Source organism: Podarcis filfolensis (assembly GCF_964270895.1).
Source record: "Podarcis filfolensis genome assembly, chromosome: 8".
Lineage (NCBI taxonomy): Eukaryota > Metazoa > Chordata > Lepidosauria > Squamata > Lacertidae > Podarcis > Podarcis filfolensis.
Genome location: NC_139611.1, coordinates 58,987,417 through 59,013,897, shown reverse-complemented (window position 1 = coordinate 59,013,897; position 26,481 = coordinate 58,987,417). Strand labels below are relative to the sequence as shown.

The following is a 26,481-nucleotide window of genomic DNA, read 5'->3' as shown; positions in this document are numbered from 1 at the left end:
TACTATGTCCAACACAATGTGATTGGACATAACCATTACCATTAGGCAGAGTGAGCCAGCTGCCTCAGGTGGCAGATGCTGGGGGTGGCAGCAAGATATTGGCGAACATGGCTAAGCACACACAATGGAAGTTTTCAGTGTTGTTTACGCGGGCTAACATTGCAATGGTTGTTCAGTAATGATCTCACAGCTTTTCTTCCACAATAAAATTCTTTCCACACAAATCCATCCTATTTAATCACATCGTATCAACCTAGCTGTCTGCTAGAGAGAAACAGGACTAGAAATTGCCAATGTTCACTTGTTCATTCCATGTCCAGAATGGAAATCAATCCAGCAAATGCAATTGCTATTCGCTGCTGTTGTTACTTTCAAACTGCAAATGATACGAAATCGATTGCATTTTCTCTCATTTGCATCATGTTTTCTTTACATTGAAATGAATGGATAACATAATGACAAGATGGAATTTACATAATTAACACAATATTGTCACAGCGGACAGTGAGAAGAATAACAGTTTATGCAGAAGACGAAATGCAGTGGAACAGAAACAGTGCTACAAGCAACAAAGGCAGGGTGAAACAGAAAACTTTATGTTCATCTGTGCTGTCTGTACACATGCAGCAAAAACCCATGAACCACAACTACCCCATATTTCCACAGTTTGGGCTGTACAGTTCCAGTACATGGAATTCTCCAGAGGATTTCAAATCAATAACACTTTGTCTTATGTAATGCTTACAAATGCTCGACATACTTTAGCTTGTCATAACCATTACAATTCTCCAGGGAAGGACAGCATCATCAACCCCCAGATGGGAGACTGAGAGGCTTGCTTATAGCCATGTCTTGACTTCACAACAGGAACAAGATTTAAGCTAGCGGCTTCCTGATTCATAGCTCTACACCAGGAGTAACTGGAGTGGGACACTCCACATGTTGTGGACTCCAGCTCCCATCCTCCTTGACCAATGGCCATGCTGGCTGAGGCAGATGGGAGTTGTAGTTCCAAATGTCTGGAAGGCACCATGCTGGCTGCCCATGCTCTGGGCTATGCTAGATCTTTCTTGCTGGTTGGTGTTCCTCACCTGCTTGCTTTGGGTCTCCTCCAAGCAGAAGCAGCGGGTGTAGACCTTGCCTTCAGTCTGAGGGTTGATCTCTATCAGGTCATTGCTCTGCATGACTTCCACATCGCGACGAGTTTTAGATGCTTCGGGAAAGCACTGATGAAACAGGAAAGTATTGAAATAACTTTGATGAGCAAGGCAATTAGCTCTTCATGGACCAGCATGGCCTGGGGCTTATGGCAGCGGTGGCTAACTTGTTTTGGTCCAAGTTTTTACCCTTGGCCAATCTCTGGGGGCTGCAAGCCACCCTACACTCCCTCATGCACTCACCTGCATACACACAGGTAGACAAGCCACCCATTGGCTGATCTGCATACCCCCCTAAAACTACAAAATTATCACTCTGATGATCAGGAAGGAAGTAGTTTTGATTCCCTATAAGAGAACTGGGCTCCACCCATCCTAGCACAGTGTCTACTTACATTTTTTTCTTTTTCTTACTGCTGCCCAATTTTGTTGTGTCTGGGGAGCCCCAGAAAATTTGCTTGGGAACAAATACGGGTTAGTGACAAACCAGGAACTGGGTGACCAAAGTTTATGGCTCAAGACTTTCCAGCCTGGTGGGCTGGATCCTCACTTCCCTCAACCATCATGGGCCATTTTGACAGGTGTGTCATCAGGTGGCAACTTCTAAGTTGCTAGCTTTCAGTCCCAAACAGCTGGTTGGTGCTGACAGCAGCCCTGCTTGCCAAAGAACAAACAGGATTACATTTTAAGCTCCTGAGTATTCCTTTGCAAGCCATGTCTTTATGAGGTGTCCACCTGATGTCAGGTGTGGTGTCAGGTGTGGGGCGTGGATTGGGGAAAAGAGCCTTGGGGGCCAAATTATGACTGCCTCCCCTAGGCCTGATTAGGCCCATGGGCAGGAGGTTCCTCACCACTGAATTTATGGGCGCAACGAGGCTGTACTATTTGAACAAAATCAGAGCATGTTGAGAAGTAAGTAGAGGGAAATGACTGCATAGACCTGAAAGTGAAGGTTTTCTGAAGCAAAAACCACACCGACATTGTTTCAAATAGCTGTCCCCCCCCAAAAAAATCAAAAAATAACTATCCCAAACAGGCAGCAGGTGTCAACATATTATCAGATCCATCCAAAAAAAGCATAGCAGTTTTTACATGCAAGTTGCTATGTAACTGAGTAGATTGCATCTACAATGCAAGATCACATCTATATCAATTGCTGCTGTTGCCTGTGGTTTTGAATGGGGAACCTGATGCACCACTGTAGATAATAAAAACCTGCAAAACAGACAGCAGTGCTTTCAACTCTAGAAAAGTTGTCTGACAGCTTTTGTGGATAAATGTCTCAGTCCTGCAACCTCAGCATGAGGAAATGCAGGAGCACACACATAAACAGAAGTGACAGCTTTTGCATATCTGCAGTATTACTCACCCCGTTATCAGAGATCTCACAGCATCCCTCATGCATTGCCATGGCTGGGTCGCAATAAATGTGAAGCTGCTGAATGTCAAACTGCAAACAAAGAAACAAGCAAACTGTTATAGGGTGGAGATCCAATATCCACCCTGGTTCTTCAGATCCTGGAGAAGAGGCCTCAGCCAGCCCTTCATTTAAGCATGGGAAATCACAGTGGTACAAGTACACATCCCACTGGAGGAATGAGCAGAAGTGGCTCACCAGGTGGGGTGGTGCCATTATAACTTCTCACCAGTTGTGTCCCAGCTGCTTCCCAAGAAGGAGAGGGTAAAAGTGGCAGGGAGATCAGTGCAGTGAAAACGCACTGGCAGAGCCAATCTGGTGCCCCTGTCAATGCATCTACAGCCTCCATGCCATCTTCCCCGCCCAGCAAGTGACAGTGACATACCTACCAGGCTCCACCACACCTGGCAAGCTTCTTCTGGGCAAGAGAAATGGCAGGGTGACCTACCTATTGTCTGTACGTTTTCAGACACCTGCCTCTCAAATGGTTTCTGGTGAAGGGTTGGCAGGTCTTGGGCTTGGTTCTGAGAATGAGGTTCTATATATTATCCTCAGGACCTCTCCTCTTCCAAGGCAGCACATTTCCCCTCAAGGCCATCAGGTAGGCACAAATCACCACCTTTAGATGTTGGCCTAGGAGTTTTGGAGCAGCATTATTTTAAAGTTCTACTTAAGAAGAAAACAACACCACACATTCTGAAAGAGGAAATAGTGTATGTGAAATATTTTCTTTGGTGCTTCTCCAAATTCCCCAGTGGCATTGCCACAGTGGGATAAATGTGTGGGGAGAGAAATCCGTTCTCCAAAAAGGAACTGTCACTCCCAATACTATTATAGGAAAAGAGAGGACAATCAGAAATCCTGATCTTGGCAGGGTAATTGCCTCATTTTGACCTCTGTGCAGATGAATTAGAAGCAGAGGTGGGGTCAGGGTTGGGAGATGAAATCTGGCACATGTGGAACTGTGCTTATACCTGTCTAATGGGTCAGTACATCTATTCATTTATTGAATTTAAATATCACCTTCCTTCTATCAAGGAAATTAAGGCAGGATACGTGAGGGTTCTCAGGCAGTCTCCCACACAGGCACTGACCAGAGCTAGACCTGCTTAGTGTCAGCAAGGCTGCTATGGCATCATTTGCCCTCCGGCCATAGGGAAATCCCACAAAGACATACTCTAAGTATCTGGAGTCTAAGCAAAACTCCAAAGCTTCTAACAGCTCAGTAGTTAACTCAACAATTGCACAGGGCCCAAATTACTGAATTCCAAGCACCGCCATTTTACTTCACCAGCCCTGCTCCCAACATACACACCCTGGGAAATGGCATAATTAAAATGTCAGAGTTCAGGGGTGCAGGCCTAGAGCTCCACTCAACACCAAGAGCTTCACATGGCTATTAACCATGATGGCCATGCAGTGTCTCCAATATCAGAGGCACTGTGCCTCATAAGAATGGAAGAAGAGCCTACTGGACGAAGCCAATGGCCTATCTAGTCCACGATCTTATTCTCACAGTGGCTAACCAGATGCTTGTGGGAAACCTGCAGGGAGGATCTGAGAGACAAGAGCACTTTCCCCTCCTTGGGTTTCCAGAAACAGGTATTCAGAGGCATTACTGCCTCCAACCATGGAGGTACATCATAACCATCATGGCTTGTAACTGTTTTTAGCCTTATCCAATATATATTTCCCCACTCACTTTCTCCATGCCATGAATAATTTTTTGACACCTCCATCATATCACCTGTTGCTAAAAAGTCCCAAATGTTGCAGCCTTTTCTCATTGGGGAGTCACTCTCCATCCCCTTGACCATTTTGGGGAGAGTAGTGGTCTTGCACTCAGGGTCTACTCATGGGCTTCCCATAGGGGCATCTGGTTGGCCACAAACTGCTGGACTGGGAGAGACTTTGGCTCATCCAGCAGCCAGGCTCTTCTTATGTTCTCATGTTCGAGGCCACCCCACAGTCCATTCTAGCTGCTGCTGGGAAGCAGCTAGCAACAGTAGAAGTGACCAGTGATGTCCCCACCAGTGTTATAACAGCAGCCTGGTGGTGGTGGCAGTAGTCCTTGCCAAGGCCCCAAACCTTGCCCAAGAATTTTGTGAGCTGGCTTCTGGCTTAGAACAGGATTTGCTAAAGCTCCCTGATTTATTGCAGAATGCACTTACACCAAAATAGCTTCGTTTGTTGTTAATTATGCATTGGCTGATCAGCTCAAGCGTTTCAAAATCTCTTCCTGGAAATATATACTCATTTCTTGCTCTATCACCATGCAGATTCTCTAGTGGTAGAAGATCTGCTATGCATGCAGCAGGTCCCAGGTTCAATCCTTACTATCTGCAGGTAGGATTGGGTTAGGGTTAGAGAGAGCTGCTGCCGGTCACTGTAGATCAGGGGTGGGGAACCTCTGACCTGCATCCCTGCATAGGCCTGGCACAAATCACAAAAAGGAAACCCCCAAAGAATAAAATCAGCCTAGCTCATAGCTTTGTCTTGAAGTTCAAATGTGACCTAGCTTAGTGGCCTCAATCCTGACACCAACTCCTGTTTTCTGGGGAGTGAGGGACAATCTCTTACAGACAGAAGCTTCAATAAAACTGAATTTTGTGTAAAGTGAACTTTTGAAAAATTTGGAGGTTCTTTCTTCTTAGAAATGTGAGATTAGCAAAAAGTATGCCTGTCACCTACAGTAGAATGCCAGGACAAACCTGAAGGTTTATGAGAGGTTCCTGGTGATACTTAACACTTTTTTTAAATGTTAGCAACATTCCTTAGAGTTGGGGGCATCTTCATAGGTACCAATGTGTGTTTGAGCCCAACTAGGTTTGAGAAAAGGCCAAGCAGCCCCAAATGGAGAGATGGCTCGCTTGCCACAGCTTGCTCACAAAGCCCCACCATGACTCACTGTGACAGGAGCACCCTGCACGGCATCCAATCCAACAAATGCGTTGCCTTCCCTGGCCAGGCGCCGGCGGGGTTGCAGTGGCTTGGAGGAGATGTAGCTGCAGTCGATGTGGATGGAAACCACTTGGCTTTGGATGCTAAGGACCATTTTGTGCCACTTCAAGTCGAAAAGGGCGGAGACCCCTTTTCCGGCAAAGATGGCGCTGACAAACTCCTTGTCCTGGCCCTTGGCTTGGAACTCCAGGCTCTGCTCTTTGCTGTTGATCCCCAGGGAGAGCTGAGGGGGTGAAAGGAGACGGCGCTGACTATGAGAATGTTCTAGAAAGAGAGGCAGAGAGGAAAGGCATGAGGGGAGACAGGGAGACAGAAAGATGAAGAAAGCACACTAAACAGAGAGATACTAGGATTGTGGCAGCAGCAGGCAAGCTGAGAGAAGACTTGTGATTCTTTTTTGCCAGGGCAGTCTTCCCTCTGGTCCATACACCCTTCATTATGAAATGGGTCAAATCTAATGTTGCAGACCACCAGATCCCATGACACAAGTGGCATCTTTGTCATACTATGAATTATTGTCTGTTTTAGCTATATATTATTTTTTTATTAAAGGAAGTGACAGATATAAAATACAGTTATATTATCATAAAGAACACAGAAAGATAAATGTGGTCTCGATGCCTGTTATTCCAGAGAGGAATGAGAGGAGTGCTTTATTATTATCATTAACTTGGATCAGCATGTTTTCTGAAATAACTTCTTGAGAAAAACAGTTAGTTTAGCCATTTGAGATATTCCATATTGTTATGAGTTTGTGGGGAACCGGATCCCCCTCAATTCCTGGGTCTAATAAAAGTTAGGATTAATCAATGCTTGGAGGATTAAACTGAAACTTTAAATAGCTGGACTCCGCTTTCCCTGTCCAGGAAACCACCTGGGAGAGGAATCTTCAAGGGGAACAAAGCTAATAAAGGTTCCTCCCACCTGCCAAAATGGCTCAGGTGGGAAGCAACCAGCCAGATCCAGTACTCTGCCCTTGCCCAGGCCACAGTCCCATGCTAGCTTTCAACGGTGAAAGCACAACACAAGGCCAGTCTAGGAAATCTGTGAGGCTCACTTCTATGGCAAGGATCCTCCTCATTGACAGCAGCAACTGTGACTCAGACAAGAAGTGGCTGGCTAGGTTTGTTGGACCAGCAGCACCAAACAAGGGGAATTACAAATGAGGAGTCAGATCCTTTGGAAGGTCTCAGTGATGTAGCCACCCCAGCACTCCACTCTTTCCCCTCTTACATCATCCAGGTGAACTGAGCCCAGTTCACTCCTGTGGCAGCTTCACCTCCAATCCTGGCACCCTCTGCAGCACTGCGAGTGCCTGACTCTAACTTGTACTCTCAGGAGGAGCCTATGGCTCAGTCTGGTTTGGAGCCACCACTGTGGGTTCTTCCATCGCCTGGGTTGGGGCCTTGGAGGGGTGATCTTGCCCTGGAGGCATAGAAGGCTCTAGCCCACTCTTGGTCTTTATGGGAGCAACTTGCTTACTTGGGAGCTTTCCATGGTGTTGCATTGCCCCAATAGAGCAATCTCCCACCATCTAATAACCTCCAGATATTTAGGATTACAATTCCCACCATCACTAACCACTGACCATGTCGGCTGGGGCTGATGGGAGTTAAAGCCCACAACATCTGGAGAGCACCCATTTTGAGAAGGCTGCATGTGCCACATTTCCTGGTTGGAAGAAAGATAAGTGGGCATGGGTGCAGATAGCAACTGCATAGGTGGCGACAGCTTTTGGAATCTACGAGGTACAGCAGCTCCACTGGAAACTTTGCCCATGTGGATCAGGTGGGTAACAGATCCACTTTTTCCTTGAGTAGTACTATGTGATTAAGCTTGGGGCTGGCGGAAGGAGAATAGGAAGCTGGTTGCCTTCAGTGGAAAGAAGAGGCACATGATAGGACAGAAAGAGCCAAGAGGCCCTGGAAAGGATGCATCATGCTAGTGTGAGGTACCTGGGGGTACCCCTGACGATCGGTGGCCTGGAAGAGGTACCAGTTCTCTTTGCTGGTCTGTTTCTTCAAGAGTAGAGTCACCACCAGGGTGAATTCATCAGGCAAGCCCCGGGGGAACAGCTGTCTGGGAACAAAGAGGAGGGGAGAGATGTGAGGAAAGGGAGGCAGCCATTGGGGGCAGGCAAGAAAGCTCTAGAAAGCAATTCATGACATCATTCCCATGGTGGGACATTTTGCCACAAGGACAATGCTGGATGCCCAGGGGCAGCCATGCCAGTGAAAGTAGTGATAGCAGGAGGGTCTTTTGCTCAGGATACGTATGTCCGTGTAAAGAAATGAAAGGGGGGGGAACCATAGGAAAATAGAAACCACAGTCACCTGCTCCCCCCCCCCCAACACACAAAGTGGAAAATAACAAAAACCCTTGACAATATATTACACCATAATCTTGTCATCCTTGCTAGAACTGAATTCAAAACGGTCTAAAAGCACAATATATTTTGACGTAACCCTGAATCCTTGCTGTATTTAATAAATGGCTGCCAATTTGTTGCTAATTTATCTTGTCTTTGTCTTTTCTCTTTCATTTTGATGTAATCAGTTAACTTGGCTGTTGAGGTGCACATTTATGGGAGTCACCTCATATTGAGTTCATGGTTTATAAGTAGCCTTATAAATTATTATTTTGTTTCTACGGTTATTTATGAACTGCCAGTTGATAAGAAAAATATTGTGGTGGTGTGCACCAAAAAGTTCAGTAAAAAATCATGGACGAAACATCATAAAACATAGATCACTAGTCTGACTCACTATAAAGCAGCCTCCTCTTTGCAAATGCACCAAGCAGACACTGAATCAAAGCTCGCACCTTATTTTCAAGGAGACTAATTAAACAATCACAGAAAATGTTGGGAAAGATACGTATCAGTCCATAAGATCACATATGCTCACACACATGTTAGATGGAAATGAAACTTTAATTGGCAGATTAATCAACAACAGCTGTAGTTTATTCAGTGGGGTGGGGGTCCCCTTTCATTGTGAATGTTCAATTTCTGTCGGGGTGTTGTTGTTGTTTTGCAGCTATTTTGGCTCTGGTGACTTATGGAAAGAAAAAGAACATATTAACAATGACCTTTCTCTCTAATGAGTGCTCACTTTTGTTTATTAAGCAGTAAACTATCTTTCACTTTCTTCAATTTTTCCCAAAAAAGGCATCCATGTGCAATATGCCAATTTATTTTAATTAACGTTAATATATCAAAAGACAGATGATTACTCAAAGGATTTGTGGTTAATTGGTCAGCCTATAATAAATCCCTTCTACCAGCCCACTAAATCATTTCTTACTGCAAGCATAATGTGGGTTCCAGTTGAGTTTCCTTTCTTTCATGCAAAAAAATTCATAAAAATATATTAACAAAGAAAATCTACAATACAATTCTAAAAACAACAAAGCAGCAATGAAATGGAATAGTAAAACACAGAAGGAACATTAAATTAGAATTCATTCTCTGGGGGCTCTAATTAATTCAGAACTGCACCTCAGAATGAAATAGTCATAAGAGCCTGCTTAATAGAGGACAAAGAAGGGGTTGGGCAAAGATTTCTTGGGGTCAGTACCAACTAGGCCTTGTCTCCCATCACCTCAACAGGCTTGGGAACAATGAGAATCATATAATTGTAGAGCTGGAAGGGGCCATGAGGGTCATCTAGTCCAACCCCCCATGTGGAAATCTTCTGCTCAATGTGGGGCTTGAAAACACGACCCTGAAGTTATGGGTCTTGTGTTCTGCCGACTGAGCTATGTATCATGTAAGGGCCACACAGAGCTGCAATTCCCAGCACCCTTAACAGTTCCCGGATTCTTAGTGGGGAAATGTATAGTGTAGATGTGTCTCAAATGGAGCTCTCAGTTATGTTCATTCCTGAGAACTCTTGCTAGCCCCAAACCCTTCCAGAACAGACTTATGCAACAGCCATGATGCCTGTTTTTGCTTATTTTCCTCTCCTCTTCCTTACCCCTCAAGTACCACCATGTCTATAACACTGTAACTCATTATTTTAAATCATGAAACAATGCGGGTGTGTTGACAGTACATAAAATTAGAAATAGATGAACACAAGAGGCAAAGCTTCCCTCATTATCGTGGACACCACAAAAGTACCTTCTGGCCATGCTCAAAGGCACAGTGGCTCTGTCAGATAGGAAAGGAGGTAACCCTAAAAACCATTTAGAATCTTCTCCCCACCCCAAAACCCCATAAATAACACTTTAAAAGGATTACTATAATGAGGTCATGGTAGACACAGAGTGAGTCCAACAACTTCGCTCCAGTAGCAACAGCAACCACTAACATCTGTGTTCATTTCTCAGGACATTCAAAAAGAAAAACAGCAGCAACAACAACCCATATCCAGTCCAGACTGAATCAGGAGATTTGGAAGCCAAGCAGAGCAGGAATCAATTTCATCTGTGGAATCCATCCTACTATTGCAACATTCATTGCCCATCAGTGACCAATTCTGGGGCTTGGTCAACACCAGTTATTTATGCCAAGTTTTTCCACTACAGAGACTTCCCCTTGCATCACATGGTCTTTGTAGAGGTGCGTCAGGAATGAGCTGTTATTTGGATGCCAGACAGAGGTCAGAATCAGGGCCCTTTGACTTTTAAGAGGTGAAGTTCTGCCATCAGGGATGGGAGAGAAATTCAATTCTGTTCGCATAGAAAGGCAAATCTACCTAATTCACGCTATGTGAGACAATACAGGCACTGAAATGTAGCCATCCCTCAAAAGCCATACTTTTCGGAATTTTGCAATGTAGTTCTTCAAGCAGACAATGTTTGCAAAAATTCAGTCATTGGGGGAAAGGGTGCATAATGGCAAAGAACATATTACTGAAAATAACATGCAAACATACCATATATTAGGATAAATTGCTTGCAAAATATGTATGTTAGTCAAACGGTATACAGAAATGTATTCGTTAGGATAAATTTGCACTAAAAGGCTTATTAATTTTCATGAGGATATTTTTTAAAAATAATAATAATCACAAACTGTTCTAGAAATATGGAGAACTGAATTCAAGATTGGAAAAATGAGAAACTGAGAGAAGCGAAATGGACAGATTTTTCTATATCCACCTGACAGAGGCCTTTAAAACATCAGACCTGCCGCAAAACAATGGAGACATCAGTGGCAATTCAGGAAAGCTATTTCAAAAATTCTCTACATCGGAATTTTTTCATAGGCTTTGGAGTATACAGTCCTGTACATATAAATAAGTGCATGCAAATTTTGCACAAACCTATGCCCTCTTTTTTCTGATAATGCATTTTCTCTTATTTGGTAAAACATAAATGACCACCCTATCTTAATATGAGCATATTTGTTTCATAACAGCATTTATACTCCCCTCTTTAGCATAAGTGTCTACCCTATCTATGTTCAATTGTTTGCATGGTTGCATTTATGGTTCTTTGGGTGCATTTTAAAAAAAGAAAAATCCCTGATGCACACAGGTGCATTGAAGAGACATTACACAACAGTTATACATGATGTGACGAAGCACATGGTTGGATCAAGGTCATTTTGTGGAGTGTTCCATCAAGATGCAAGTAGGTAATGTACGTAAAACACCACACCACTCGAAGCAAAACTGGAGCTGCTCTCCCTAAAGTTGACCCCACCTCCGGCTGCTGTCAGAGTTGGGACAGGCTTCCTCAACCTTAGCCCTCCAGATGTTTTGAGACTACAATTCCCATCATCCCTGACCACTGGTCCTGCTAGTTAGGGATCATGGGACTTGTAGGCCAAAAACATCTGGAGGGCCAAGGTTGAGGAAGCCTGAGGTATGAGGGAAAAGGCAAGGTTGGAGAAAAGTACGTGGTGGCTGTGGTGGAGGATGAGCAGGTGGTGGTAGTAGCAGTGGTGAGCAGTGAGCTCATCAGGGCCTGGATCTGTCGCGGCTCTCAACTGTCCTCTGGTCTGCCACCTGAGACAACTGCCTCACCCCGCCTCATAGGCAGGCCGGCCCTGGAGGGGTTGTGGTGATTTCTCAGTGTTGTGGTGGTTTGCGTCAGTGGTGGTTTGCAGCTGTGGAGAAAGATGCAGATGAAAAGAGAAAAAGCAGGGGAGAAGCTGCCCCTGAGCCAATTCTGGTGTTAATTTTAGAAATCTCCCCAGTAAAGGAATGCAGGAGGAATTGTAGACGGAGTAAAGGAAAGCATCAGATCAATAAATGAACGGAGCTGGGGAAATCCTCTTATCCCTAGCCAGAGGCACGATAAACAGTCTGAGATTTTTCTTTCTCTCTGCTTAGGGCTGCTAAAACAGGGAGAGGTCGTCAAGCATCTGCCAGGCCGACAGACATGGTTGGTGGGCCACATTTGCATTGACTTCATCAAAATTATCGGCAATAATGGAGATCAGGCTGCATAACTTGTGACTTGCCCCCCAACCAGGCTGAAAGCAGTTTCACAGTATCCTGCATGGAGGCTCCACATGAGTTGGATAAACTGCCATACTTTTTTTTTTTTTGATGCCAAGCTGAGAATGCAAAGAAAAGGATGTAGAGCTGGGATGGAGGGTACAAGCATTTTGCATGCAGCAGGAGCAGGAGCTGAAATCTCCCTGCTTTGAATGTACCACATACTGGCAGGCGTGCCAATGCCACACTTTGCTAGCCCATTGCCGCCGCTGTTTTTCCTAACTTGGAAAATAACTCTGAGTTCTTTCCACTGTTGACTTGCAGCAGCAACAACTTCTGATAAGAGAGTCTTGCAGGCCAGAGTAAAGAGTAGTGCCTGGTGATGGGGGAGAACGATAGCAGCCTTTGCAAAAAAAGAAGAACTGCACAGACGGTTTCCTCATCAGTCTCAGTGTGTGGGTGGAGAGCTTTTCTGTCCCCTGGTCTCAGGCTCCCCTACCCAGCAAAGGAATGAGACCAGAACTAATACTTGTTGGCCCCTGCACCTCTGGCATTGCCATTGTACCGGATGCACATTGATCTCCTTGTTGTCTTCTTGGAAGCCCTGCTCCAGGTCGTTTGTCTTTCATTTGCTCCTCTCTCTGTGTTTATTGTGGGGTCATCGTGCCTGGCTCATGAATCACCAAGGCAAAACAAGAACCAGCAGAAGGAGATCATAACAGAGGCGCCCTCGGCTAGCCAAGCGTTTAAACAAACACACCTATTCCCAACTGCCACAGCGCCCATCCCTACATTAAGAAACTGTTTAAAAACTGTCAATGAAGATAAAGAGAGAGGGAGAAGAGAGAGAGAGAGAGAGAGAGAGAGAGAGAGAGAGAGAGAGAGAGAGGGAAACCCCAAGGGACTCAAAGGAAATGTTTTGGCACTGTCAAATTCGAAAAGGAAAGGCAAATAAATCTCTTCACTTTTTCTCCACTGTCTAATTTCAGATTCACTCCACATCTTGGTTCCAGCCACTGCTCACCAAGGGCTCTGCCCTAGAGCTTCTTCTCCACCTTAGGCCCCACACGATGAACTGAGAGATAAGATAGGAGATAGCACAGTAGCCATGTTAAGCAATCCACTATTTTCTCAGACTCCCTTTTATAATAAAGCAATAATGGAGTGCCTGGCGTGCTCTGGTCCATGGGGTCACAAAGAGTCGGACACGACTGAACGACTAAACAACAACAACAAATAATACTGACCTGCCTTACAGGGGTATTATATTGTGTACAATTTTTAAAATATACTTGAAATATGGAAATATATGCATATGGACTTGCTTGTAATCTATTATTTGCTTCTGAACTCCTACTTATGCGCTGACCAATGAAACCTGTTAGGATGGCAAGACAGGGACTTCTCAGTGGTGGCCCTGCGGCACCCCTTGCTTGGACCCTTCAGTTCTGGCATTCAAGAAAGCTTAAACATTTCTACATATCTTTTTAGTTATTGCCATTTCTTAGGAGAGTTTCGGTGACTGAAATCAGAATTCAGTTGTAAGATTTTCCACGGACTCCCTCTTTTTCTTTGTCTTTGTCTTCTTTTGGCCCTCACCGTTGTTTCCTTTGAAGCTGGTACTATCTGAGTGGTCCTACTCCATATGTGCCCCTGAGAGGTGACTGCACGCCTTCTGCAGACAACTACAGACTTGTCTTCTTTGGAACAGAACAAAAGCGGCAATTGCTAAGAAGGTGGAGGGGAGGGGAGCACTCTGAAAGGAGAGCCACGGCAACTGTTCTGCCGCGCACCAGCTATTTCCAATGCCCTCAGTCCTTTGTAGCAGAGCCTCCTTCCCTGAAGGCTGAATTCCAGGTGTCTGAATGAGCATTAAAGCAAAGTACCATCATACATGCTGGGATTGGTCAGTGTTGATTGGTGGGAGCGGTAATGGCTGCTGCTGATTGGTTGCTGTGTTGGCGATTTGCTTCAACAATTCTGGGGAATTTCCCCCCATTTTCTTAAATGTGAGTCCCCCAAAATAGGGGGTGTTTTATACAAGGAAAAATACGGTATTTTCATCTGAATCTTCGAATGTTCAGCTTCACTGGATGTCCACAAATTCTAGTGTTGTAAGAGAGGGAGAAAAAATACTTGCCCCCACTCACTTTCTCCATGCCATGCGCCATTGTATAAGCTTCTATCATGCCACATCTAACACAGCTTTTCTCTGAGCTGAAAGTCTCAAACACCATAACCTTTCCTCAAAGGGGAGTTGCTCCTTCCCTTTGATCATTTTGGTTGCCTTGATGGTCTTTCATGGCCGATGGCTACTAGCTATGAAACACTCCCCAGCCTGGGTGGGAGTGGAGAGAATAAGGTAGGCAGTTCTGGAAGAGAAAGAGATAGACTGAGTTCTGGCAGGGAGGAGCATTTTTACTTGAAGGTCTTCCCGGCAATCAGATGCACAACAAAATGTTGTGTTCCGTCCTCAGTATGTTCTCTACTGCCTTTGCTGCTGCTGCTGTGCACATGTGCCCGAGTGCCCAGGGCTCTTCCATTTGCATCTTCCCCTTCACTGTTGGAGCGGAGTCTTCCTCTCCTCTCCTCTCCTCTTCCTCCTCAAACTTGCAGCTGCAGGCGAGTGGAATGTTCTGTTCCTCCCAGGGGGAGCTGCTATTTCTGGCCTCTTGCATCTCCTTCTACAGGCCTCATGAGGTAGGATGGCAGGAGGGAGGCTGTACAGAGGTAGGGAGGGTCTGAAGCACCACTCCAGACTTCATTTCAGGCTCAGTTGTGTGTTGTGTGTGCATTCACTTCCATGCAACCACATGCATACATGCATGATTTTTCCTGTTGTTGGGTGGGAGCGGGGGGACGCCACTGATATTCCCCCCCCTTTACTGATTTTATGTTCCTCTGCAAACTCCAGAGTTCCCTGAGAATGTAGATGTCTTCCCCTTGTTTCCTGCTGGTCCTGCTTTGCCTACAGAGCTGTTGGCCCAAGCCACCCAAATTCAATGTTACAGGGAGGCTACTGTGTAAACTGACATGGTGGGTGTGTATGTGTGTTTTGACATTTGTGAAGATTGGAGGTCCTGCTGCTTTCAGTTTTACTTATGTTGCTGTTTTAAGTTATGGTTACAGGTCACCTTTATGAGGTTTATCAAAATGTTAATCTTATTGTATCGTAGTGCTTAAATTTTAAGCGATCCTTACTGGTGGGTTTCTGTGTGTGTGTTTTGCTATTCTCCGTTCTGCATACTTTTAAGTGCCAAAATGCACAGGAAGAATAAAGCAGTCCCATAAACTGGGAACTGAGTGCAGCTGTGCTTTCTGATTTACTTCATGGGGATCAAAAGCCCCAGTGCCTGAACTGAAGCAAGTCCTGGAAAGGAGACGAGTCCTTGCAGCACTTCCCCTTTTAGACATTAAAGGCTGTCCTACATGCAGAGGCAGGAGAAGAGGGAAGCCAGTTTCTAAGCCTGCTTTTTCTGCACTGCTGCTGGGTCCTGATGAAAGGAAAGGCCTAGCTAGTAAACAGCTTAAGCTGCTTCAATCTACCCGTCTAGACCCGTCAGGCTGCCTGCCAAGTTTCAGTGGAGGAAGGAAAACACACATGGTGCAGGGATTGCATAATTGCCCTGGAAAAGGACCAAGTCCTTTGCTCTTGTGCTGTGATTTACTTTCTAGGATTAAAACATCCTTCCAGCCATCAGGCTGTGGCTGAGGCTGAGGCACCCACACAATCCTTACTCAGGGAGACCGCAGGCTCTTTTATAGAGTTAACAGGGCAAATTTATTTGAGTTTGGGGCTGGTACTCATTGGGCACCCCATCCAAGACACACCCCAATGAGATGTCTACTCCCCAAGGGCTATTCGATTTACTACATTTGCATCCTGCCTTTCCTCCCAGGAGCTTAAGGCAGTATGCATGGTTCCTCTCCCCACCTCCATTTCATGCTCACAACAACCTTGTGAGGAAGGTTAGGCTGGGAGATGGTGACTGACCCCAGGTCACCTGGTGAGCATCATGGCTGAGTGGGGATTTGAACCTGGATCTCCCCGAGCCCGGTCCAGCACTTGCATCATGAAAGCCCACGGGCCTCTCATTTGCCTTCATCCAAGAAGCTCAAGGGGCAGATATGGTTCTCCCACTCACAGGCCACCGACTTATCCTTACAACAAGCCCATGAGGTGGGCTAAGCTGACCGGTCCAGAGCAGATGGCCCAAGAACACTCAGAAGCGGGGAACTGAAGCTGAGCCTCCACAACCTAATGCAGATTGCATCACGTTAGCTCTGAGGTGCAGTGGAGAGCAAGTCTAGATCCTTTTCTCATGCACTGCTATCAAACCAGGTGCTCCCCTCATCTTTTATTTGTACACCTGATTATTCCTGCCCAATTATTCCTAATATTTGTCACTATGGTCAGCTCTTGCACTGTAGAGTATACCTTGAAGATATAGGTACATACTCAAAAGGCTGGAAGAAGAAGAAGAAGAAGAAGAAGAAGAAGAAGAAGAAGAAGAGGAGGAGTTTGGACTTGATATCCCGCCTTTCACTCTCCTTAAGGAGCCTCAAAGCGGCCAACATTCTCCTTTCCCTTCCTCCCCCACAACAAACACTCTGTGAGGTGAGTGAGGCTGAGAGACTTCAGAGAAGTGTTACTAACCCAAGGTCACCCAGCAGCTGCATGTGGAGGAGCGGGGAAGTGAACCTGGTTCACCAGATTATGAGTCCACCACTCTTAACCACTACACCACGCTGTATTTCTGCAAGTTCCAAATTTACCACTGTCCCATCAAGCCTGCGGCAAATCATTCTGTGCGCCTGTGCCAGCCTCAGTTCCCCATCCGCAATATGGGAATTCATGACACATGTTGCAAGGTTGTTGCACAATTGCTCGGAGGCTCTGCATACCAGTTGCTGGGATTCACACATGAGAAGAGTGCTGTTGCATTCTGGTCCTGCTTGTGAGCTTCCCATAGACATCTGGTTGGCCACTGTGAGAACCAGCAGGGATCCAGCAGGTCTGCAGAGATCCAGCAGGGTCTTACAATATAAGCTCTATTGTTATCTCTGCAATAGCGAATACCCAGTTCCTAAATGGGAATAAATAAGACCCACTTGGCTTAATAACTTGAACGACTGCACTGATGACTTGAGGCACATGCAGCCACGTACTAGTTTTTGGAATCGAGAGCAGGCATACTCACTCCGTTGGTCGGACCAGAGGGGTGCTGCCCAGTCGCAGGATCATTGGGCCTTTGGGGTTGCGGATCTTCTTAATGGCTGAGGTCTTCAGCAGAGCAAACCTTTTAATTAGATTAAATCCTGCCAAAGACACAGAAGATAAAGGAGCATAGCTTGAGAGTCCAGCCTCCCATACCGACGCCCAAGTTCCCATTCTCCCTTTACAGACAAGTTGCTGGAGCAGGTTAAACTCCGAAAATGTGAGAAAGTAGAAAGTGAAAGGCTCTGTGGGGCATTACAAAAAAAACACAGTTTATCCTTTCTTTCTTTCTTTTTGTCCGTTATTCCCTGGTTAATTGAAAGTTCTATGTTTGGAATGCCACATTTTAAAATAGTCTTTGCTTAGGGCTTGTCCTGTCACATTTAACTTGTTCGCATACATATTATATAAACCCCGTTGAGCTTGATACTAATCAATTAGTTTTATTTCATTAGTTTTCATTTATGAATCACTTCCTGTGAAGGATCTCAAAGCAATTTTCACATTACCATAAAAAAACATATATTACATTTTACATTGCTGTAAAAACAATGTCAAAGCATTTGCATGTGTAAAAACAATTGCAGATCAAATGCAGATGCCTCTTGGGATGGAGAACTTTACTAATTTAAAGAGGAAAGGCATTGAAAAATGACAACGGCACTTTTGCTCCAACAAATTCTGGAGGCTAAGACTCCCTCAGAAGGTGGTGGACTCTCCTTCATGGGAGGTTTTTAAACAGAGGTTGGATGGTCATCTGTCAGGGAATGTTTAACTGTGATTCCTGCATTGCAGGGGGTTGGGCTAGATGGCCCTCAGGGTCCCTTCCAACTCTACAATTCTATGATTCTGTGATTCTATGAAATGCTAGGTCATTGTGGGTTACTCTCCACACTGCCCATCTTTCTTCCCAGCTTCAAGACCAGAACGCTTGCCAGTCCTGCCTGTGACACTGCAAGAGATCCTCAGGCAGCTTTATGGACACTCCTTGGGCTGCATGACTTTGTGGTTGTTTTGTTTTCTCTTTGCTGCCCCCCAGCTAAGTGGATCTTCCTGCCTGATTCTGCTGGGTCTCAGATCCATGGGTCCTGATTAGATAGATTTATCTCTGCCCCCTTGCAAATTCCTAGGGAGGAAAGAGGTTGTGGCCAGAGGCCAGCGAGGAGAAGAATTTTTTTGGAGAGACAAAACAAACTTACCAGTAATGTTTACATATTGGTCACTAGTCTGGTCCAACCGGAGACCTTCCTTTTGCATTTGGGGACATTTCTCGCCTGCAAGACAGTGCATTGAACATAGATTGAGTACTGTGGCACCTTGATTTAAGAACAGCTTCGTTTATGAACAACTTGGATTAAGAACGCTGCAAACCCGGAATTAGGTGTTTTAGTTTGTGAACTTTGCCTTGGAATAAGAACATGTTTCGCTTCCTGTCGAGTGTGTTCCATTTGTAAATTGAATCCCCCACTGCTATGGGAAAGCACGCCTTGGTTTAAGAACGCTTTGCTTTAAGGACGGACTTCCGGAACGGATTAAGTTCGTAAACCACGGTACCTCTGTAATACGTTTGAAAGCTGCCCATATAACCTGCCATTAAAAATTAAGCTGCAACTTGTTAGTCTGTTCTTTTGTTTTACAAAGGGAAGTGCGTCTGAGTAACAATTACAAACAGAATTAGGGGGTGTTGCTATGAACTTTGGAACTGTTGAGAAATCTCCATATTTGCTATGACGCTAAGTCCTGCCTTGCCAAGACCCCATGTGAGATCCTTCTACTCCAATGTGTTGCACTTTATTTCAGAAACGAAGACAATGAATAATAGTGTAGTATAAAGCAAATGACTCAGCCCTTTGATATGCATTTACCAGAAACCTTGTTTTCTCTTCATAGCAGTCCCACCCAACCGGCAGCAAGCCTGTGGCTGAAAGCTGGCTTGGGTACAACATATCCCCACAGAAATTAAGCAGACACGTGCAAGACACCATCACAACAAAGTGGCTGTGAGGATGAGCAGGTAAGCCCACCATTCACATTGCATGGTAGCCTTGATTGCACTAGAGCCTTGAACAGATAAAAATCAAGGCACACAGATTGTGCAGATGAGGAACAGAATCAAGATGCAGACCTCTGGGCCAGTCCTACCATTAGGCAGGAGGCAGCTGCCTCAGGCGGCAGCTTCTGGGTAAGTGGGAAGGTGTTAGAGAACAGGGGGAGGTGTTAGAGCATTGGGAGGTGTTGTAGAACAGGACAGTGGGACTATTGTCTGCCCCGCATCTGCTCTCTTCAGGTGTGGTGCAGGATGCTGCTCATTACCCATAGTGAAGTAATATTCAGGTACCAGTCTTCCTGGCTTCAAAACTTGGAATGGGGTGAGGAGGCACTGTCTTGCCCTCTGACCCACACAACAAAATGTCCTGAACATGCCTTGTGCAAGCATAGGTTGTGGCCAATGCTCGTCCTACTCAGAGTTAACCTGTTGAAATAAATAGGCCCATTAAGTTCAATGGGTCTACTCTGAGTAAAACTTAGTTGGAAACAACCCTTTCCCCTTGCAAAACAAGGGGCTCTTTCTGTTGATTAATGAAGGCTGAAATCTTAATAGAAAATCCCTTTTCTACTCAGAAGTCCCACTGGATTTAGTTGGGCTTATATTCAGGAAAAGGGACCCCTGACCATTAGGTCCAGTCATGGACGACTCTGGGGTTGCAGCGCTCATCTCGCTTTATTGGCCAAGGGAGCCGCCATACAGCTTCCGGTCATGTGGCCAGCATGACTAAGCCACTTCTGGCGAACCAGAGCAGCACACAGAAACACTATTTACCTTCCTGCTGGAGCGGTACCTATTTATCTACTTGCACGTTGATGTGCTTTCGAACTGCTAGGTTGGCAGGAGCAGGGACTAAGCTATGGGAACTCACCCCGTCACGGGGATTCGAACCACTGACCTTCTGATCAGCAAGCCCTAGGCTCTGTGGTTTAACCCACAGCGCCATCCGCGTCCCATTATATTCAGGTAAACGGGCCTAAATCTCATTAGTCACAATTAGTCAACTGAGTTTGGATTGTTGTTGTTGTTTTTTAAAAAAGGAGAGTGACAATCAGTGCTTTTTTCCTAAATAAATGTTTAGGGGTACTCTCACTTTGACTCAAGAAAATCACCATTTTATAGTTCAAATCAGGAAAAAATAAATACAGTAAATGGACAAAAGTACAAAGATTCACAAAATGTTTCGGGGTATGTGTACCTCTGCATCCCTCCAGAAAAAAAGCACTGGTGACAATAACCCCTCATTTTAATCTCTCCATGAACAGGAATTAATGTGTATAAAATGTAGGTGGTGCCATGCTCCACCCAGTTCCCCTTTCCCTCCTAACTATTTCTGATACTGCTGTGAAGCTTTCTCTGTCCCCGAAGATTATCTAGTTATTTGCACTACACAAAAAAAATACTCTAGATTTTATCAATGCGTTGCAATGTTGCTGAGATCTAAAACAGCCACCAGAGTAAGCCATGGCTGGAAGCTCCACTCTGCATACGCACAGATATCTTTCAGCTCCTTCAAGGTGCCTCTGGCAAAACGAGGGTTGATCCCTATCCAGTTTCCACATTAGATGACACCCGGGATGATGCATCTCTCTTGAGGATATTCTGAGACAGATAAGTAAAAGATGTGCACATTTTTTCCAAACCTTCCGCGTCATCCTTGCCGAGAGGCAAAGCATTTCTTCATCGCCTATGAATTCCACCCTTTGGCCAAGGAGCTCAAAGCGCCTCACAAGGAGTCATGTCATTTCACTCTCACAATGACCCAATGAGGTAGGTTAGGCTGAGAGCCAGACATTTCCTGAGGCTGCCCAGTACATTTCATGGCTCAATGGAGAATGAACTCGGTCTCAGTGAGCAAAGTCCTACAAGTTATCTATGACACATTGATGATCTCTAACTGGAAAATAGGGAGATCCCACTAATGGGGAGTGCCCCAACCCAAGTGAAAGTGGGTCACTCCAACTTTCTTTCTTTCTTTCTTTTTAAGAAGAGAAAAATTAACTGTGAAGCAAGAGGGACGCAGGTAGAGCTGTGGTCTAAACCACAGAGCCTAGGGCTTGCCGATCAGAAGGTCCGCAGTTCGAATCCCCACGACGGGGTGAGCTCCCGTTGCTCGGTCCCTGCTCCTGCCCACCTAGAAGTTTGCAAGTAGATAAATAGGTACCGCTCCGGTGGGAAGGTAAACGGCGTTTCCGTGCACTGCTCTGGTTCGCCAGAAGTGGCTTAGTCATGCTGGCCACATGACCCGAAAAAGCTGTCTGTGGACAAACCCCGGCTCCCTCGGCCTATAGAGCGAGATGAGCGCGCAACCCCAGAGTCGTCTGCGACTGGACCTAATGGTCAGGGGTAACTTTACCTTTAAGAAAGAGAGGAAGTTGCAATAGAGAGAGACATCTTCATAAACTATGGAGAAAACCTGGAGCATACCTACACAACAAACATATTGTCAGTTTTGTACGTATTTAAACTTCACGGCTACCCTCTTCAAAAGAAAATCATCCTGGAAATTGTGGTTTGTTACGGGGCGCCCAGAATGCCAAATTAGCATTTAACATTTAGCATCTGTCATTGTAGTTCACTTACTGGATAGCTTAACGCCAGCGATCCATGCTATGGAAACCTCGAAGTTAGGCTACTGTAAATGTGTTACACAATAGGGCTGTCCTTGAAGGTGACTCCAAAGCTTCAGAATCTGGCTGGTGTAGGAAAGTGAAGCCATTTACATCAATTCTTCAATAAGTTCACCAGCTGCTTATCTGCTCCTGGGCCCAATTCAAGGGCTTACCTTTAAAGCCCTAAACTGCTCCAGTTTTGGAATACTCTCCCCAGAGGGATTCGCCTGGGCATTGATCTCACAGTCCTCTCACCGCCATGTTAAGACATCATTTGTCCAGGCATTTTAAAGAAGCTACATTCATCTTTGGTCCTCCTTTTTGTTCTTCAGCAGTTGTCTTTTAGCTTTTATTGTTTCATGATGGATTATGTTATGCTTTTATTGCATATTATTGTTGTTCTTATTCAACATCACTTTGGGATCTGCTTGGATGATGGACAATTTAGGCTCTTGTTTCTTCCTTCCTTCCTGTCTTTTCTTTTTTTTTTAAGTTTAATGTATCTTACACAATTTTTTTTACAAGAGTGAAACATAGTACAAATACATTTCAGACTTAACCAGCTTTAGCAATATAAAATAAGACCATGTTAACAATAAGTCAGAAAGAAAATGTTTAATAAGATATTGAATCCATCCATGGTACATTACATTGTCCTTAACAATATATATGGTCGAAAAAACACAGTAAAAGTGGTTAAATATTCATTGGGAAAAATAAATACACACAGTGGTATCTTGGTTTAAGGACAGCTTAGTTTATGAACAATTTGGATTAAGAATGCTGCAAACCCAGAAGTAGGTGTTTTGGTTTGTGAACTTTGCCTTGGAATAAGAACATGTTTCGCTTCCTGTTGAGTGTGTTCCATTTGTAAATTGAGTCCCCCACTGCTATGGGAAAGCGCGCCTTGGCTTAAGAACGCTTTGGTTTAAGAACAGACTTCTGGAAAAGATTAAGTTCGTAAACCAAGGTACCACTGTCATCAAATACAAAGAAGAGGATTAATTCCACCCAATTCTCCACTATTCCTTTTTCCATGATCTCTGCAAGGCCAGTCATTTGGCACCTGCCCCAGGAGGGCAGGAGATCTTAGCTTCAAATGTGGTACTTTCTGCATTACTCTTACCTCTTCTTCCCTTGGCAGAAATATCCGTGTTTCTGATCCAATAAGGTTTTTTTTATCTTTGGTTTCCCACTCTAATAAAATACTATATGCTTTTTTAAGCAATTTAACATTCTCTCCCACTATTTTTTTTTGAAATCTGGAGATTGTATAACTAAACCCCTTTTTATTATCTTCCTTAAAAAATTCATTTAATTGCCTATGGTGTAACCAACTTTGTAGATAGCCTTTCAGCTTATCATACTCTTTTAGTTTGAGTTTACCTTCTTATTCTGTTAACAACTCTCTATATGTCAACCAGCTTACTTTTTTGGTCGACTTAAGTGAAAATGCTTTAGTGGGTGATAGCCACCATGGTGTTTTCTGCTCTAACAGATCTTTATATTTTCCCCACACTCTTATTAATGACTTTCTTATTATATGGTTTGAAAAGCCTTTATGTATTTTCACTTTCCCATACCATAAATATGAGTGCCAGCCAAATCTATTGTCGTGTCCTTCTAGTTCTAACTCTTCTTCTTTTTCCAGTTTTATCCAATCCTGTATCCAAACAAGACATGCTGCTTCAAAATACAATTTCAGATCTGGGAGAGAAAAGCCTCCTCTATCTCTTAAGTCTGTTAATATCTTATTAAATGTGTTCTAATATATTTTAACTATTGTTGTTAACTAGTCTGTCATTATCACTTTGTACTTTATGATGATTTTTTTAAATGTTGTAAGCTGCCTTGAATCCTGATTTTGGAGGAAGACAGGATATAAATTTAATAATAAAATAAGGAAGAACACAGGACTTCTACACAAAGCCCAGCTGGCTTATGGAACTCACTGCCACAGGATGTGTCCATGGACACTGGCATTGTTTTAAAAGGGAAGCTCACAATTAGGCAAGCTCATGGTTAGCCAGGTTATCTAAACGAAACTTCCTCAATCGGAGGCAGTGTACCTTTGAAGACATTACACCAATGAAAACAAGAGGGGGGTACTGCTGCCTTTTCACCTTGAGATGGGGATGGGAGAGAAATTTGGTTCACTCCCTATTTTAATGTGAATCTACCCAATTCACATTTCTCAAAGCAATGTGTAAACCACAAATCTGCACCACACCCGTTTTGCAATGCAGTCCTGCAAGCCCCCTCCATGTGTCTATTAGAGCATAGAACTATGTAAAAACTAGGAACAATGCACACTAAAAAGCTGATGAATCCTAGTGGTGCAGAAATGTGGCAAACTGACTTCAGGACTGGAAAAATTAGAAATAGAGAGAAACTGAAATTTGCCAGATTCGCCCCTCTTTCAACGCATCTGGTTGACTTTTCTTGGAATTAGGGTTAGGATGCTGAAATTAGGATGAGCTCTCTTTAATGTTCTTTGGTGTCATACCAGAGAGCTGCAAAGTCAGAAACTGACTCCTCCCTGATGAATGATCTCGGAACTGCGGCATTCCCTGGAGTGTTGGCTTGAGCTGCATCATCACAGCCAGTGTGCAGCTGTGGCCACGGTTCACTGCAGCGTGTGTCTATAAAGAGACATCACAGCTCCCGAAAAACTGCTCCTGAGGGCCCTTCTGAGGTCCAGGCTACAACATCTGCTTAACATCTTCCTGCTAGGACTATTTAAACAACAATGGGTAGGGGAAGTCAATGTGCTAGCGTGGGCCATAGGATGCCCTTGGGAGATCATTTGGGGCACTTTCTGTGCAGCAAAAGGAGAGTGTGGAACGTTCTAGATAAAGAGCCATCATCACAACCATTTGGCCTTCAGCAAAAATCCACAGTGACTTTGAGAGGGAAGCTGTTAGCTGCCACCCAAACACCTCCAGGCAGAAGGCAAGGGAGAAATGGTTCAAATCAATACAAAGCAATGTGACAGAAAGAGTGAATAAAAGCTTTTAAACCGTCTCAAGATGGAGTGTTTGGTGGCGGGATTCCCCACATCTACAAGTTGTCTCCAGATTTTGTCAGAAGTGAGATTCAAAGAAGTTATTCATGTTCTGACGCAACGTCTGAGGAATTTCCAAGGAAGTCAACAGAGTTTCAATAATATGAACGAGGCTTGAAAGAAGAGTCGGGAAGGGGAGCTACATCTGGCCACAGCTGGCGAGGGGAGGAAGGGTCAAGTTTGCATACTAACTTGAAACAGCAACAGGCAGAATCTTCTGGCCATTGCAGGTGGCTAGTTCTCCATGATGCTTTTTCCCCAAAATGACTGCTTTGAATTTTTCACTGTCCCTGGAGGAGCCAAACAACTGTTATGCAGTGTAGATAACATGCTCTGTGATATTTACAGGCAGATATAGGGACCCTCTGATGCCAAAAGTAGTATTGTCAGGCATTCAGCAAGGTCCAATGTTGACCACCAAACTCCCCTGACTCTAATAGCTGTCCTTCTGGCCCCATGGAAGAGTACCAGGGAGCAAAGGGAGTGAGGAACAGGTGAGCACAGACAGGCAGAACACACAGGATAATAACAGTACATTTTTCTATGGCATCTTAAGTAACTTGACCAAGATCACAATGGGTAATCTGTAGCAGAGCTAGAAAAACTGAAGGTGCCTTTCCCAAGTGCCTTGCTTGTTCCTAGCTACTGGTTATGCTTGCATGTAACACATAAACACATAGTTTGTTTCAGCCATAGTTTGTTCAACAAAACATGAGTCATCTGACAAAAGACAAAACGAGCCACAGTTGGAATATCCAAAGCTTGTTTCCCCCCCACCTGCTATTGCCTCTGTGGCTTAGTGAGCGGGTGGGGTGGGGTCAAGGACAAACAAACTATGGTTAAACCAGGCTGTTGAGTTTGTACATAATGCTAAACCATAGTTAGAACAAGCCACACTTTATACGCCAAGAACAAATTGTGGCTTCATATCATGACATTATTTTGACTTATTTGATTCAGGCAATTGATAGCTTTAACCAGATTCTCCAATCAGGGTACATTTTCTTAAAATAAATAAACACTATAAATGCCATCATAAAACCATAGTAAGGCAGAATGAAATCAAGAACACCCACCTACCCCCAATTTCCCCAAAGCTTGCCTTTTGCAAGGGAAACCTTAACTGCCTCTTTAAATTTCAAGGGGCATTTTCTTTCCCGCTGTCCAGAGTTACACCCCCACATAATCTATAGGCACTGAGCCCTTCTTTTTTTGCCAATGGTGGCAGCTGCCATGATAACTCAAAACAGGAGAAGAGGAAAACGATCAAGAACATCGGGGCAGTGAGCGTACGAGAGGAGTCTGCTATTTACCATGTGCTTAGCCAATAACTGGGAAAAACAAGCTCATAAGTCAGGAAGACGGAATGTTTCTGTTTAATGCATCACAGACGAATGAAAGGAGAGCATGTGAAAGTTGGAGGGAGCGCAGATGAACTCTGCACATCATCAGTGTAAGCAGGTAAGGGAGAGGCTGCATTGCTAGCCAGTGGAGGACCCAAATTCTGCCCCTGCCAGAGACAGGCAGTATTTTCGAGGCAGCACAGTGTTAACCTGAATAGTTTAATTGCTTCAATATATTATGCTCACTACCAGAATATGTGAGCATTGGAC

At 44.6% G+C, this 26,481-nt stretch overlaps 1 protein-coding gene across 9 annotated transcripts in view; it reads right to left on the bottom strand.

Moving 5' to 3' along the window:
- COL16A1 (collagen type XVI alpha 1 chain) overlaps positions 1-26,481 on the bottom strand; it is a 122,378-nt gene that overhangs the window by 80,784 nt on the left and 15,113 nt on the right. For 7 of the 9 annotated variants that reach the window (XM_083625126.1, XM_083625125.1, XM_083625128.1 and 4 more), the window contains exons 3-8: positions 18,345-18,419; positions 17,129-17,246; positions 7,491-7,614; positions 5,483-5,758; positions 2,527-2,607; positions 1,092-1,226 (exon numbers count right to left, since the gene is read on the bottom strand). In XM_083625126.1, the coding sequence (XP_083481252.1) occupies positions 1,092-1,226; positions 2,527-2,607; positions 5,483-5,758; positions 7,491-7,614; positions 17,129-17,246; positions 18,345-18,419 (809 nt within the window). The remainder of the gene's footprint in view (positions 1-1,091; positions 1,227-2,526; positions 2,608-5,482; positions 5,759-7,490; positions 7,615-17,128; positions 17,247-18,344; positions 18,420-26,481) is intronic. The other 2 variants (XM_083625132.1, XM_083625133.1) reach the window with 1 other exon arrangement.